At 49.6% G+C, this 16,301-nt stretch overlaps 3 protein-coding genes across 3 annotated transcripts; all 3 read right to left on the reverse strand.

Moving 5' to 3' along the window:
• Nucleotides 1–547: 547 nt before the first annotated feature.
• N7533_013604 (histidine phosphatase family protein) lies at nt 548–1,924 on the reverse strand (the record flags this gene model as incomplete). The annotated part of the gene is made up of 1 exon (XM_057110254.1): nt 548–1,924. The coding sequence occupies one exon, from the start codon at nt 1,922–1,924 to the stop codon at nt 548–550; it is 1,377 nt and encodes a 458-aa protein (XP_056952956.1).
• A 4,366-nt stretch (nt 1,925–6,290) lies between these two features.
• Nucleotides 6,291–7,511, reverse strand: N7533_013605 (uncharacterized protein; the record flags this gene model as incomplete). The annotated part of the gene is made up of 1 exon (XM_057110255.1): nt 6,291–7,511. The coding sequence occupies one exon, from the start codon at nt 7,509–7,511 to the stop codon at nt 6,291–6,293; it is 1,221 nt and encodes a 406-aa protein (XP_056952957.1).
• A 4,456-nt stretch (nt 7,512–11,967) lies between these two features.
• Nucleotides 11,968–13,363, reverse strand: N7533_013606 (SMP-30/gluconolactonase/LRE family protein; the record flags this gene model as incomplete). Its single annotated transcript, XM_057110256.1, has 4 exons — nt 11,968–12,556; nt 12,624–12,779; nt 12,861–13,021; nt 13,331–13,363. The coding sequence occupies 4 exons, from the start codon at nt 13,361–13,363 to the stop codon at nt 11,968–11,970; spliced, it is 939 nt and encodes a 312-aa protein (XP_056952958.1).
• Nucleotides 13,364–16,301: the final 2,938 nt, after the last annotated feature.

Below are 16,301 nucleotides of genomic sequence, written 5' to 3' on the forward strand. Positions count from 1 at the left end.
ACAAAGGTTTGATTTAAGCGGAGACTCCGAGTCTCTGTCCAACAATACCTAGGTATGCTTTGGGCAACCTTGAAATACCAGTACAACTACAAGTACCTAGGTATGAGTCAACAAACAACTGGTATTGCCCAATTGGATGTCAGACATTGGACGCACTAGAATACCAGAGTTCAGTTCAAATTCCAATCGTGAAACTACAACCTTGGAATATGATTACTTTGCATAAATAACGTCGGGTACTTGGTAGCAGTGGTATCTCAGGCTCAAAATAGCAAGCCCCAGCAGTTCCAATCCAACCTAGGAAGAGGGCAATCAACAGCCATGGAGGCCAAAGAAATACCGGTAAAAGAAATAAAAAGAGAACCAATAATCCGAAATATCCTTACAAACTTGTTCCCAGCGATTCATAGTTAGATGTGAGGATGGGTGTGAAAGTTCCAAATCAAGATATCATCCGTAGACTGCTCATCAGCTCGTATAAGCCGAGCCCAGCAAAGAAAGCAAAATAAAAAACAGACTCTTATAACGGGTATCAAGCCTCAATCAATCACGCATAGCAGGCATTCCAATCACCCCCAGCCCTCGCAAAACTAAGCGCCTTCACAAAGTCACTTCTCCGACACCTCCCCAGCCCATCAGCGGCGCACCCATGCAACGGCACAACACGATCATTAACAATAGCCCGAACCAAAGGCTCAGCCTCACCACGACAGCTCATCATCTCAAAATAAGCCCGCGCACCAAGCGGTACAGCCCAAGCAGCAGAGTACCCACCCGACCCAGCGGCCGACTGAACATGTTCAGTCGAAAGCGGCGCGGTACCATTATACAAACCCAAGGCGAAAAAGATCGGAATCATACCATTATCATGGGTAAAATCGGCGTAAATGGCCTTGTTGACCGGGAAAGAAGCAGCGCCCGGTGCGTCGAGGGTGCGGTTCGTGGTCGTCGAGTCATGCACGGGCGTGTGTGTCATTCTCGCGATCAATTCGTTCACGAAACCAACTCCTTGGCTGGGGCCGAGGGGATTTCCGGCGCCGTAGCCGTAATACTTGCCTAGTGATTGGAGATAGTTGTATTGGCTCCATTCGGAGGAGGTGAATAGGTTGCAGAAAGGGGAGAGGATGCTTCCGTCTTCTGTGGTGGAGATGGTGTCGAAGGGGCACATGTCCATTAGATAGATGACTTGGTCATCGGTTAGAGATACACCCGGTAGATTCTTCTCCAGGCGTACAGCAATTGAGGGGGTGATCTGCTTTGTGTATGCGTCTTCGATATCGTCGCCGAGCTCGCTTGCTTCGAAGGCTGGGCAGGTATTGTGGTTGAGGGTATTGTTTGATCCTGCGTCTTCGGAAATGACAACATTGATGGTTGCGGAAGCCTGGTTGGATTCAGCTCTGGCATCCTTTGCTTTGGTTTGTTGGAGTCCCTGTATAAAGTATTTGCCGGATTCGATAACACGCGATGAGCCTGATGAGCGAACAAATGGGATGTGATCCCGCGCTAGGGCGGCATATCGTTCATAAAACTTGATGCCGGAGTTGACCATTTGACGCTCGCCGAAAGAGGTCAAGTCGTCGCTGCCCATGGTGTAGTTGTAGGACTTGAGAAAGGCGGTTTTTCCGTGGTATGCGGTGGCGTTGGCCTGAATGGTCTTGATCAACTCGGCATACTTTGAGCTCTTTGAAGCCGTTGGATACCGAGCGCCGTGTCGAGATAAGACTTGGACGAAAGTGACCTCGCATCTGTCAGGCACGGAGTTTGAGACGCTGTCCTCCTCAACTGAGAAGTATGGGGAGTATTGGCCCCAGCGGTGAGAAATATCGGTGAAGCATTCATATCCGTCTACGCCGTCACAAGACTCGGCACGACGGTGATGATGTTTCCCGACTCTGGAAGAGAGATTTGCTCCAATATCAGACATTGATTTAAATTCCATGGACCTGCACCCGGGGGATCCATACCCAACGGCCAAGTAAGTCAGAAGGAAAACCGCGATGGTCATTAGAGAAACGATGGAGGTGACCCGCCATTTGGCAGCCAGACAAGGTTTTCTTGGCTGTTGGTCATCGATGGCAGTTCCCAGAAGACTTTGTTCTTCGGGTTGCGGTTCTTGTGCTTTTTTGTCGTGCCCCGCCATTTTTCATGTGCATCCCTGTCTGGACGCAGATGCCGTGGATAGGTGAGGTGGGAATCTAGTTCAGTGAATGTCTCGCTATCTATCGAAAGGTTATCAGAGATGGGATGGGATAGACGAACTTAAATACCAGCTCAAAATAGTGGATAATATCAAATGATTGCAATTACACGCAGGAACTTCCCTTCCTCCAGAAGTTCCGCTGTGGTTGACGACGCTTATTCCTCATGCCCGATGAGCCCGTGAGGCCAACCCGTCCTCTGATTGGCTGATCAAATAGTTCCTAGCAGGTTTAAGGCACGTGGCATGGTAAGTACTGACTACTTGTCAATTCGCCCCATTTGCTAACATTTTAGCTCTGTTTCAGGTGGAGATTAATGTACTCGATACTTCTTCGTCGACAAAGCACTCTATTTAGGCTACCTAGATTAGCGACGTTGGTTACGTTTTCCAGAGAGCTAGTTGTTAGTCTGTATCTCGGTTATTTTAGTCTACTTCAACACCTCCTGTCGAGTCTATCTCGAGTCTCAGCCCAAGTCCCAGGCCCAGTGCCAGTCCAATCCGAATCTGCGGAGTCATCCCACCTGGGCACCTGCGTACAGACCAAGATGTTCCTCGCACAGAGACCCACCGCTTTCCTAGAGAAATACCGTCCAAGGCTCTTGTTACCCAAAACAGCTCCCGCGACGCAGCCAAGAGTTCGGTATCATCTTGCGATAGTATTTATTCAACTTACCGCGATCACCGCTCTCTTGTATATCATTTCAATCTCGAATCGATGCAGCATCCGATGTTTAAATTAAGGGGCATCGCTGACATTAGTTCGTTTTGTGGGGAAGCGGTCAACCGTTGGCCGATCTTCAGAAATAAAAATGACTAAGCCAGGTTTGTACTACTACAAGTACCCATCAAACAAAATCGTCTCTACAAGGCACAAAGCCTCTTTTTTCAAGTTTCGAGTTCATCAAAGATAAATATTTGGAGACCCGCGTATTGTGCCAGTGGCCGTTAAGGCGGATTTTGCTTCTGATATCCAGGGCGCCACCTTCCGTAGCATATACTACTTACTGTAGTACAGACTAACTGGTTCAAGTTGTAGTGGTTGTAGTAGTTGGTTACCAAATTTATATTCTATTGAGGTCTCTTCGAGTTCTCATCTCAATCCCTCACTAGATTTCCCGGCTCGGGGGTCATGCCATTCTCAATAACGAATTCCTTTTGAAATCGAGAAATCTTGATTCCACCAACCCGCTTTATCATCTTCATCGCTATTCCGGTAGAACGAAGAACGAAGACAGCTGGCTCCTTGATCCAAATTTAATTTTCTCTCCGCGGCGAAGAGTGATCAAGGTTACCATTTAAGACATCTTCGACTTTCAGAGCGAGTTGAATCGCAAGTTTCCTAGTACGACAACCATTGACTTTATGCCTACTAGCAGTACTACTAGTGTTAGTATCGTTCGTTCAAATTCGTTCCTTCCAAGGTTCGGAAACAAACAAAGTACGTGCCTGTATATTACCCCCTCGAAACTAGAATACCTTACCTAGGTACTAATTAGGTACCCCAGGCAGTTTTGAAGAACTTAAAATCTCCCCCATCATGCCCAGATGATCGATTCCAGGGTTTTTATCGAAAAATGGGGTAGTCCTCACCTGGACAGGCTACCATGCTTTTATTTCCAAGATCATGTGTGCTTCAAGTTCTACCTGGAATATTCTTCCAGGAAGAAACTTACTGAAATGAATGCTCCGCAAATGCAGAATTCTATGCTAAGTGGGATGCCAGCGATTGTTGAAAATGCAAACAGAGATTCCTATGCATCCCGATAGAGCTTCCATCGAGCCCGACGGATATCAGTGCTATATATCTAAAATCAGAAGAACGAGAATACCGCATCCACAGGTGATGATATATAATATTAGCAATTTGAAGGGGAGACTGTAGCCTCCTGAGTCCCTGATATTCACTCCGGGGACAGCTATGCTAGTGAATGGGAAGCCTGATTAGAATATGCATACTAAAGAGCCGATGTACTGGGGCGAAGTGGATGATGGAATAGACGAGGCTCGGAGCCAACATTGCACCATGCTTGCTTGTGGATTTCAAGGTTGCTTACTTCGCTGCGGGAAAACCGATCTTGTGCATATGATCGTCTGCACAGGAAACGATGGGAAATAAGCGGATGGGGATGCAAAGGATATCGAGTGAAAGAAAGAAAGACCCAGCCCCACCTGGGCATGCTACCGGGTCGGATCTAGCCCTTCTTGCTTTCAATAGCTTATGCGGTGCCCACGCATACCAATCGAAATCAATACTTTGATTTCGTACATTGTGTATAGATCGAGGTGAAAAACGGGGCGTTTCATGTTGTTGGGAAAAGATATCCGATAAAGAGAAAGATGAGCAACATGCCACAGGCGCTTATGCACGCATCCTGCAACGCAACGGTGATGGTTAATCGAGAACCTAGTATGATATCCTGCTCGATAAGCTATGGGAAATACTCAGATCCTTCGCAGCCCAGCCCTAGCATTACTCCACAATCTATTTCACTAGTCGCCTAGATTCATGCACGAACAACCTCAAGCAAGACCCACCGCCACAAGCGCAATATGCGCGCCACCAGCAAAGGAACCTTGGAAAAAAGAAACATACTATTTGAGAAGTTACTGGGTAAATTTATTCGCGCTGCAGCAATCAAAAGATTGAGCCCATGAAATCATTCGAATCATGCAAATATTGATTGGTGCGATCTTGCGCGAATTCACCTCTACAATTGATCCTTCGAAATCCGCACTAAGCAAGGGGTGTTGTGGACAGAAGTACGACCTGTGCCTGTGCCCCATCCCACAATAGATGGGCCTGGCACTCCACAAAAGTATGTACGAGCATGTACCCGTGCCAATGGATCGCGGCAGATCCGAGAAACCCCTAGCCCCGCCCCGCTGCGGTGTAGATAAAGTGACAGCCTACATGATCGAGAGCGTACGTGGAAATAGCATCCGCCGATAAAAGTAAGCTAATGCATGTCTTGCTTTAACGATGACATCCGGGCTGCGCGGGCGAGCTGTCACGGTAGATCATGAAAATCAATTCCACTCTTTCTCGATTTTTTACCTTTCTCCTGATTCCACAAATCCACCTAGAATGATCAACAATACAGATGCACAAGTGGAATAAGGCTAGCCGTTATAGTTTGCGGAGACAGACTCCATAATTGCGATGTAAATTTAGTCTTCGTGAGTTAGCTTTCCCCTCTCTCTTGTTCATTCTGACTTTCGGGTGGTACTTTGGTCAATGGATAGATGACAGATGACAGATAAAACGACCCGACCCGACTCCAGGGATTGGGAATGGTTGCAGGGGCAACTTGGATGACACTTTTCTCAATTTTTAAATCTCAGTTCTATAGCGGAGTCACATTTCAAGCCACGAATGCACCGAATCGAGCAAGACGTGGTCCTTAATAAAACAGGCACGAAGAAAGGGATGAGAAAGATGATAGATGGTAATAATAATGTCAATCTTTTCAATGTCGCCAATTGAGGTATCACCGCAAAACCAGACACCGGAGAACTATGTAAACGAGGTAAAGTGGACCAGGACAGAGGGTAGGGAATTTGCAGACCGGGAAAGGTAAAACACCAATTTGTGCAAATAACTCCAGATAGATGGGATGGGATATAGAATGTAGCCGAACCGAGAAGCAGGCAAGAGAGACAGGATGGGAATAAACAGAAAGGGGAAAAAAAAACAGGTTAGAAAGGCAAATACCTCTAACAATACCAGCAGCAAAAGAGGTCAGACAATGCAAAATACCAATACAACCCAAGCGCTTTTGTAAATGGCACCGCTAATCCGATCATGCTCCACCTGCTCGCGGCCACCAGTGGCCGAGATCCCTTGTGTATGGACATTATGACATATAGGAAATCAACAAAAGAGACTCAACAAAAAAGGAAAAGATAAAAAAGACAAGACGCCTATTTTGAATCCACTGAACGTTGTTATGGTCGAGACCAAGCTTGAAATGGAGGTAGAGGCGTTCCAGAGACAGGCGGTGGACCCGATGGCACAAGATTCCTGCCTGCAGGCGGGGCAGGGGAATACGATGCAGGGCTTCCGGGCCAACTAGCCTGCGGTCGACCTGTATCAAGCATCCTTGGCGCCTGCGCCGGCTGTACGGGTACTGTGGGGGGCAGGGCGAGATGCATCTGCAGACCAGGCCCCGGCGTCAATGTGTAGGCCTGGTGAGGAGGGACGTGGAGGCAAAGCGTTGAGAGACATTGAGCGGCCGGCGTAGTCACGGAAAAAGTCCCGTTCAGAGCGGTAGTGATCTCGTTGTTGAACCAAAGCGCGAATCTCGTCAGCTTGACGACGGAGGGCGTCTGTGTGTCGCTGGATCTCGTCTTGTTGTGAAGTTAGGCGTTGCTCGAGCTGCATCTCGTTGCGCTTGCGATTTCGGAAACGTCGTGAAGCATCGCTGTTTGCTTTCCGCTTCTCTGCTTGGCTGGACGAGCCCGACTTTAGATCTAACAGACACGGGATTAATGACGAAGAGAGGCTTGTGCTTTGAGTCGTTGGTTCTTCTTTCACAAGCGGTCCCGCTGTTGCTGTGGCCGTGTAAGGCGCTGGTGCTGAATAGGGCTGTACACTGGGGGGCATTGATGCATTTGAAAGGGCCGGTGAAATGCCATAAGGACCAAATGTAGACTGTGGTGGAACAGGGCTTGTTTCTTGGGAGTTTGGCGTGCTCAGGAAACCAGGCCCAGAGCTAGTTCTTCGAGAATGGATGCTCGTGGTTGAGTGAAGTGCTGCTGAAGTTGCGGATTGGGTAACTGGGAGCGAGCTGATGGGTCGAAGGGCTGATTCAAGTGGTAGAGGTGAGCTGGAAGGCGGGTGGCGAGCATTCAGAGGTGGTTCATGTGTCACCAATGGCGAGTGCGAGACACTGGATTGTCCGGATGCTCTACCACTACCGCTGACGAATCGTGCAGATGGCGAAGTAGGATTCATTAATGGCCGCGAATGAGATCTGGGGGACAATGGCTGCAGCCCATGCAGATTTCGAGGAACAGGCGAAGACCCTTGGCGTGGTCGCGGTGACGAAGGTGCCGGTAAGTTCAATGGCTCACGAACTCCCTTCATATCAGTTGCCTGCGCTGGATGGTTCAAGATGGAGTGAACACCAATGGACCGGGCTGAGTCGAGTGGTGGCTCAACTGGCCCATATGGGTGCCAGGACTGTGGACGAGCGCGCAAAGGCGGACGACGTGAAGAATGACGACTGCCAGGTCCATAGTCTTCAGTCCCACTGCGAGCATCCTGTGAGTCTTCGGACAATGGACCTGCACGCAGAGGGTCCTGCGACATAGACGTAGCTCGGTTGCGGTCCTGGGGGTTAGGGCATGACCAAGTCCCCCCTCTCTCTGAATCACTGGGGGTCTCACGAGTGTGAGAGAGGGAGGAGTTCGGAAATTGATGGTCCGCTGGAAAATGCGACAGCTTTGGCGAGTGCAGCGACCTCGGGTAAGGCGCAGTCAATACGCTGATGCCCAGGGTAGCCACGGTGAAGGTTGGGAATGAATAAGAGGTTGTTGAGAGCCCAAGCTAGCCGGGCAGGAAGCAAGCTATCAATGTCGAAGACGACAAGCGTAAAGAGAAAGTTTCAACCCAATTGCCAGCAAACGATTGGGTCGAGGTTTGCGATTCAATTCGAACTTCGAGGCTTATGTTAAGAGAGATGGTAGAGAAGTCAAAACTAAAGGGATAATCTTTCCCACCGAGTTTAGAGTGAGGAGTAGATCAACCATGTGTATGCACAACGGAAGCGATCCGAGTCCCCATTTAGCAAAGGGGTCAAAGCTAAGGAAAGGGGAGGGGGGGTGAGAAGAAGGCGAGAAAGAAAATGGAGCTTTTGTAGAGCCGTTGAGATTCAGCGGTGTGCGAGGGAGAGGGGGGGGGCATGATCCATCACCTTCCGGGGGGGGCGGGCTAAGACAGAGTTGCCCAGGTGTCTGTGTCTGTCCGACCCAGCCTGTCGGATAGCGTTGGGCAGGATCTCCTAGGACGGTTCCAGTTCTCGAGTGCCTCGTGGGATCGTGGATCAATGGATCGTCCTGGGCGATGCCAGTCAGTCAATTTTCGCCCAGACCGAGCTAATTTCGAGTACTGTCTCCACCTGGCGTGATGGAGTGATGGCTATGCTATGGGCCATGCCATCTTTCATTTTCCTAGCGATCGCCGGAGGGCGCGAATCACCGGCCGAGAGGCGACTGGGGAGCTGCAAGTGCGCGGGTGCCGTCACCGTGGACATGGACAAGGGACTAGTGGAGAAGATGACGCTTTGGGGCGGGGAATGGGAGTAGTAAGGAGTATGTCCATGGCTATCATGTCAGGATTAGATCCATGACGCAGAGAGGAACGACTCATTTTTCACCAGGGGTCCTGCCATTTTCCGAGGGTTTGGCTCTTGGAGGAGAAGCTAACCGAAATCAGAGGCATATCCAGTCGACGAAAGGGGAAAGGAATGTAAAATAAAAAGAAATTCGCTTGAAAAATTACCGAAGAAGGGAATGGAGTTAAGAAAACGAATAATGGGTACAACAAAGCAAACCTAAAACGCAACACGTTCGTTGTACAGACTTGCCTCGTCCTAATTACCAATGACTCTCTAGTTCGCCCGAGCCTGCATTTTTGCTACAGATATATGCAATGCCGGGCATTGCGATTAAACTCTGTGCGAGGCACACTAAGGTACATACTTCTTTCCAGCAAGGCCTGAAGAAATTCCATGTTATGCATGCCTCATTGTCCCTTTTGCCGAGACCGACACGGGGAGGCGGACACCGTTGGTGACCGTTGGGAAGGATACATAACAGGGGGGGGGACAATGACTCCTCCACTAGAGTCAGTGGATGCCACTATGAGCTGGAGTGGTTCCTTACCGGTCCTTAGGACCTGACCCGCCATAGAAAGTGGATTAGATTTGTGGATTTGGCACAGCGTGGGCCCAGTCTGCGACGATGCTCGTTTCCATGGCGCTGGGATGAGGAAATTACCAACGAGGAGAAACTCGCTAGTGACCGACTATCTCTGAGCGAGCAGATAACAGCTAACAAGTCAAGAGCTGACGAGTTAGCTAGCCTCAGGAGGTTCGGCTTGAGTTCGGGCCCGTTAGATCGGAGGAATACGATGATCATAGAACCGAGTACCGACTACCCTTACGTCACTCCGAAGATTCCATTGACTATCGAAGGGAAAGAAAAATCAACCTCTAGAGTAAATTGTCAATTTTGACATCAGGTGTACCCGTGGCACAGTGATCTATGAGGCATTGAGACCCAACAGAAAGACGGCAGCCATTAAGCGGCTAATTGTCTTTTTGGACTCAACTCCTCAAATACCATTTCCCGCCCAAAAAATGATATAAAAAAGACCAAAACGAATTGTCAGAAAGCAAAAGCAAAAGCATGTCTCTTCAGTACATACAGCGGGCCAAAAATATGACACCTCAGCACGATGATCCCCATCCGGAAGCGTGGAAGGCAAATCCGCAGCACTAGCTTCCCTGAAGCCTCACCAGTGATCGCGTGCATGAACGGGGCGAGAGTCCACCAGCGGTGGGGAGACCGGAGTGTGTACTCCGTACCTCAGTGAATGGGGCCCGAATCTTGACATCGATTCAATTTCAATTTCAATTTACCTCGACCCGCCGAACGGCGTTAGCGCGGATGGCTTCCGCGTGACGAGAATTGATGAAGATCGGGCTAGCGACTCGAGTGGCTGCAGCGCAAAGTGGGTTCCGCAATCCTTCGGGGGAAATAAATGGGGCATCCTTTAACATGGCCGGAGCTGAGCCCAGACTCAATTTTAGTCTTGGTCTTGCGTGCAGGGGGCTGAGCCCGATCACTTGGTTCCTGGTCACTGGCCCAACGCCGATCGGCCAGTTTTTTTTCGCTAGTTTTATCTCCAGGGGTTGCTACGGAGTAGGAAGAGCTACTATGGAGTTGCTAACCCGCTGGGGAAAGAGGGGCGATGTTCTCCAGAGGGGGGGGGGTAGGTCTCGGTAGCTATCTCCCTACGATAGATCGACTGGCAGCTGTCAGGTTTCTATTCTAGATCGTGAGTTTGGGGATGGAGTACGGAGTAAGGCGAAAACCACATTTGCTCTGTTCTGTTTTTTTCCCACATTCTGTACCTCCGTACTTATGTACACAATCCAGTGTACACCGATTTTCGTTACATCGCACCACATCATGCATCCGCAGCCGCCTTTATGGTAAACAACGAATCACCGAGTGAGTATGGGTGAACAATTGTGGTCTGATAGATCCAGCACACCTGACTGGTCGGTTGACCAGACATTTCTAGCCTTGTCCGACTCTCGCCCCCCTATAAGCACTAGCCGCCGCGTCTCGCAGGTATCCCAAGGGGACTAACTCGAAAGGCTTGTGGTGGCGTATGTTCTCAAACCGCCATTCCCAAAGTGCCGGGTCATGATGCTAGACAAAAAACCCCCCCGGATGCGTGTCATGCCAAGGTAAGCGTGATAGGGGGCCAAAACTTTGGAGGTCGGGGTTAGTCCCAGGTATCTGGTACGTGGGTTTTGCGTTCCAAGGTTCCAGTCGTGGAGTACCGGTACTTCGAAGCTGCTAGCGTGTGTGTTGTTTTTACTACTTGTCCTTCCCCCTCGTTTACTCCTCGTGGATGGCGCATAGACACGGGGTCGTAGATGGATTTGTTGGTTCTTGACAAAGAACGCTGGTGATATGACGTGAGTGATGATAGTGGTGGCTAGACAGCGAATGAATGTGGATTTGTACACTCCGTACTGAACTCCACAGTCAAATTCTATTGCAGTTTTGTTTGCTTTTTCCCCATCCCCCGATGAATATCAATTTCAAACCTTCCATTCGGTACTCCGTACTATCCGCTCGATATCTCGTGTCCGCTGCAACCGCCAGGCAAAAGAAACGAAGCCATCATCGATCTTCATGGCCTAGACCCGGAATAGTTTTCCGCTGTGCTCATTATTCGGTATCGCTTTATTCTTTCTGCGAAACATAAAAAACTCTGTGTAGAGTCTATGTATCTGCCTGCCATCCACTACATGCAGCGTGAGGCAATCGGGTGCCCAGGTGGCTAAGAGGACAATGTCCTTCATTCTCACCGCAGCTACAATCTGTGTGCTTAGCACACTGAAACAATGCTCCAGCCCCCGTAAACAACCTTGAAATCACATCTCCCCGTCCCTGCATTCATCCTGCAGGGCGGACCCGCCGTGGCAGTGCAGTACCTCTCATCACACGCGTGCGATCGGACGTATTGCAAATTGGACTTAAATGCAGCACAGATCAGGACTACGTACTCCGTACTGTCAGTACGAATATCTCGATCCGGCCGAAACCCCTGGTTAGACATGTAACCTTCTCCCACCATCCCCTTGCCGCCTGGAGGTCTGAGCCACTGTGACAGCGAGCCGGTCCGTCATCCCCTCGCCCGTTTGGCGATCGTGACCCACTGTAGCTCATGGTTTTGCTGCATGGTTTTGCTGGTTACTCCGTACTGCTTTGAACTATGGAGTATTTCTGTATACCTAGGTACACTATGAACATACATATTCATGGAACAGGCTGTATGTACTCGGTATTGATGCCAGGCAATGAAATCGCCAGTGCAGAAGGTTCAAAAAGGCAATGCACGGTCGATCGTTTTAGGTACAGCATGGATCGTCTGGTTATTCTGGTATCCATCACACACTCTTTTAGGATCGCACTCGCTCTCGGTTAACCCGAGTCCTTCAAAGCCTCGGGCAACGACCTCGGGACTAGTTCGCAAATCGAAACTCATTCTTTGCCTTCCCTCGGACCCCAACATCAACCTTGAACACTCGACCTCCGTATCGCACGGACTGTGGGAACTTCTCGTCATCGCGGTCGTCCTTCGCCGAGGTAATGAATAGCTCCGTGCCTACAAACACCGGACAAGTCGGGTTTCGTGTTGGCAGATCGATCTGGCCGATAACCTTTCCCTCGGTCGAAACACGAAGAACCTTTCCACCGCCATAGATGGCCGTCCAGATACAACCCTCAACATCTATGGCAAACCCATCTGGTTCGAGTGCTTCACCAATGTCAAAATGCACGCGGCGATTGCTAATGGCCCCGGTCGCGGCGTCAAAGTCGAAGGCGAAGATTTGACCCGTCGGCGAGTCGGTCAAGTACATCGTGTCATCAGCATGGTTCCACCCAATCCCGTTGGGGATCGTCACTGGTGCCAGCATACGATGCAGACTAAGGTCCGGGTCCAGTCTGAACAGCACTCCTTCGGGCGATGGCTTCTTGACCTTAGGATCATTCATGGCACCAGCCCAGAATCTCCCGTGGCTGTCGACGGCGCCGTCGTTGAAGCGCATCCTACTCGATATCAGCCCATCCGCTCTACTCTGCTTTACCTTTGAGGTTGTGGGTACGATCGACTTACACCTCCGCTTTCCCCAGGCCATCTTCCTCGCCCCAAGCCTCGCGGATGTAAGTCAGTTTCCCGGTAGACCGGTTCAGCCGAGCGAATCCGCACTTGGCCCCGACAATCAGCTCATCCTGATCCTCCTTTGCTGCGCCCGCAATGTTGGCTGTCACGCTATGGGATAGTTCGTCAGATATCACATTCAGTCAGACCGGCGACGTAGCAGCACCATAGACAGGCGAGATCTAGACATACCCAATAGCTGCGTCCGTATTGACAACAGAGAGTGACACGGGCCCCTTGGCCAAGTCGAGGCGGTACAGCTTGTGATCCCAGATGTCGACGAAGCGAAACTCGTTGTTGGCTGCATCATGATAGGGGCCCTCGAGCAGAGTCCCCGCTATGTCGATATAGGGCTAGAAAGGCAAGGCGAGTCAGTTTGAATTTACCAGAATTTTGATTGGCTGTGGCTTTAGAGTCTTTTGTTTTGATTTTGATTTTTTTTTCCTTTTTTTCTTCTCGGTTTTTCCTTTCTTTGAATTTCCAATTTCTCTGTCGATTCCAATTTCGTGCCTTGGTCATCTTGACCGACACGAAAAAAAAGTCCACAGAAGAAAGAAAAAAATTCGCAAAAAAAAAAACGAAAAACAAGAATAAAAAAAAATTGAAGATCACCACCAATCAAAAATCAAATGCAATACGAAAATGGGATCAAAGAGTCTGACCTCCTGCACCGTCCACCTCTGAATTTCAAACATGCCGATCTGATCCACCGGAAGCTGGCCGAATGGGAGCCAAATAGAACAGAGAAAAAAAAAACCGGGGACTTAAAAAATCCACTAGGACAAATGTTGACCAGCGGAAAGAATTGGAAATGGAAATGGGGAAATTGATGAGAAAGTGGGACACCGCTCTTTCTACTCCGTAGAGGGGGTCAAGTCAGTCTACCGCGTCGCACAGGCAAGGACCGGGGGGAGAACCCCTGTTCGTGGACAATGAGAGTGGAGCTCCGAACCTCGAGTGAGTAAAAGGTTGGCAGCGTCGATCGCGGGAACTTTCCGAATTTCCAGGAACAAAGGTTGTGTTAGCTTGCGGGTTATCCTTCTGGGGGAGACTCGAAGAAAGGAAAAGGGGAGCGAGGGGGGGGATGACGGAGTAACTTGAACAGCTTCAGATTGCCAAGCCCCGCCCCCACAAGTCCCGACAAGGTGGAGTCGGACTGCTATCATGTTCCGGTGGGCGTGGGTGTGGGCTTAACAGCTATGGACTGTTACGGTTACGGTGTGGACGAACCGGTAGGACGAGTGACGAGAGAGGCGGAGAGGTTAGATTAACATCGACTAGCCACTCCGTACTCCGTAGGATCCTCCGAGTTCATGAAGTGCGGTGAGTGACAGTTCCACGCACTATTGATTGACCTGCAGGCTTCAGAGGACCCCATCTCCATCTCTAATTCATTAAGCTCATACTAGAGTCCTCCGTCCAGAAACGAAGATGCCATGTAAAGTATAATTTTAACGCGAACCTTGGAAATACAACAAAGTCTACCCAGATTATGGATGTTAAGTACCTAGGCATGTTAAATTTGTCTAGTATGTCACATAGAAATACGTTTACAATCTAATATGTGGATGGCACACCCTGACCTGAACGGACACTTGGAAGTTACACCTAGACAACACATCTGTACGAGGGAGCACAATCACCCTAACCACCTTCCAAAATCGCCCAAGCGCCCACATGACCAACTCTGCATGCATCTGCACGAGATGGCCTCGGACAGACACGGCAGGGCGCTAACACACAGGACAGGAGAGTCCTGCCCGACCCCAGAATTGGGCATGCGCAGCCCAATCACCAACTGCCCCGTGAGACAATGTTCCCGACAAGCAAATCATATTGACTTCTCTCCCCAAAATGAACGCCACTACTGCACCCCCTCTGCCCAGCACACACGCACATACATACATGTGTACCTATCCTAGACACACACCTCTCTGCTTTCCCCGGTTCGCTAGTCATCTTAAAATCCGGCCCTGCAGAGAACCCAGCGAAACCCCACCTGAAATAAAGTGGAAACACGACACACATACTCCGTACACATAGATTTTTTGGCCAACCCCAATTCCTGCATTGAAAGAATAGAAGAGCTCAATGGTGGTGGAATAAATCATGATGATGTGCCGGCCCGAGCCTGTGGTGAGTGTGGGAATGAACTTAAGGCAATGAACGAATGGAATGGATCATTCCGACCCAGACAATCGTCACACCTCAATTTATTCTGCTTATGCTTTGTTCTTCCACTGCGTACGGATTTGTAGGCCTCGACACCAACCGGGAGCCACGCCACGCGACGCCATGACCAGGACCGATCAGCACACATCAAATTTCAAATCGTAGTTCAACACCCATGGACGCCAGCCAGCCAGCGAGCTACACCGATCATTCACTAAATAATCACGTCATCAAAGAATCCGGTCTCGGCGTCTTGACTTGACCCGGTCTCATCACCACCATTGATTGATTGACTAGCATTGGCTGCTGATGTGTGCGCATTGCGTTCATTCCTTCGCGTCAAGTCAAGTTAAGTTTGACCATGTCGTAGAGCCAACAAGAATCTCGAATACTATTCGGGAGAACGAGGCGTCCAAAGCGTAAACAACCCTGCACTTTCACCTGAAACGAGCCCTTCGTAATGGCATGGCGTTCTCATGCAGCTCATCACCCGTCTCACTCCCGCTCGGGTTTTTTGCCAGGTAGACTTGCATGCAGCGCGACTGTTCCGGTCCTCGAATTGAATTGTGCTGCGTCAGCCTCGCTTTGGTACGGACCTGTTACCCAGATGGGAAAATCAGGACGAGGAGCCTTCTAAGGTTGGAAGAGGACACAGAAAAGTACGTACGTACTACCTAGGTAATATGTGCGGAGATATGTTCTAGTACTAGTTCAGTCAGACCCCTACTTAATACTGCGTAGTAGGTAATAGCTACCTAGGTACAGCACAGCCCGGCAACTTATCTATATCTCGAATCCTGAGCCGAGAATCACTGCCGCTGATTGGTGATGGAACTTGAGTTCGGGATTCGTTCCTGGTACGGAGTACCTAGGGTAATCTTGTCTCGTTACGAGTCCACAAGTCCGAGGTAATCTCAACCTGCGGCCCTGAATTTGCTTATGTGCGGAGTACGAAATATGCAGATGCAATTGAGAATTGATGCGTATATTCCTCTCACAGCAAAACATGCGCGGCGCTATTCTTGATTGGTCTCCCCTCGAACCAAACAGTCTTGCCAGTGCCCAGCGGCGTCGATATTTTCCCGGATTGTGTGCACGCATCTCTATGAATGTACATACATGCACACTGGCAGGTAACCAGTGAGCCGCCCATATGTACTCATACCCAAGAGCATGGAACGTGGTAACCTGTGTTAGGGCAGTATGGAAAACTAATGTAATGCAGACGCAATGTTATATTATGCGAGGTAAGGCAAGGCAAATGCTAAAGCCCACCCACGCCTTGCCAACTCTCATTCCAGCCATTTTTTCTCGTCGCTGAGATTTCTCTTTCTTTTCTTTCTTTTCTTTTTTTTTTCAATCAGCATTGAGAAAGCTCTGCATGCGCATGTGGCGTTTTGTTCGTCAATTTTCAATTTTTCATGGCTCCTCGAACCAGCGGTAAATACTCAACTAACCTGC

This window comes from Penicillium manginii, assembly GCF_028828005.1.
Source record: "Penicillium manginii strain IBT 31320 chromosome Unknown utg000011l:1.0-1395921.0:1.0-1396616.0, whole genome shotgun sequence".
Classification (NCBI taxonomy): domain Eukaryota; kingdom Fungi; phylum Ascomycota; class Eurotiomycetes; order Eurotiales; family Aspergillaceae; genus Penicillium; species Penicillium manginii.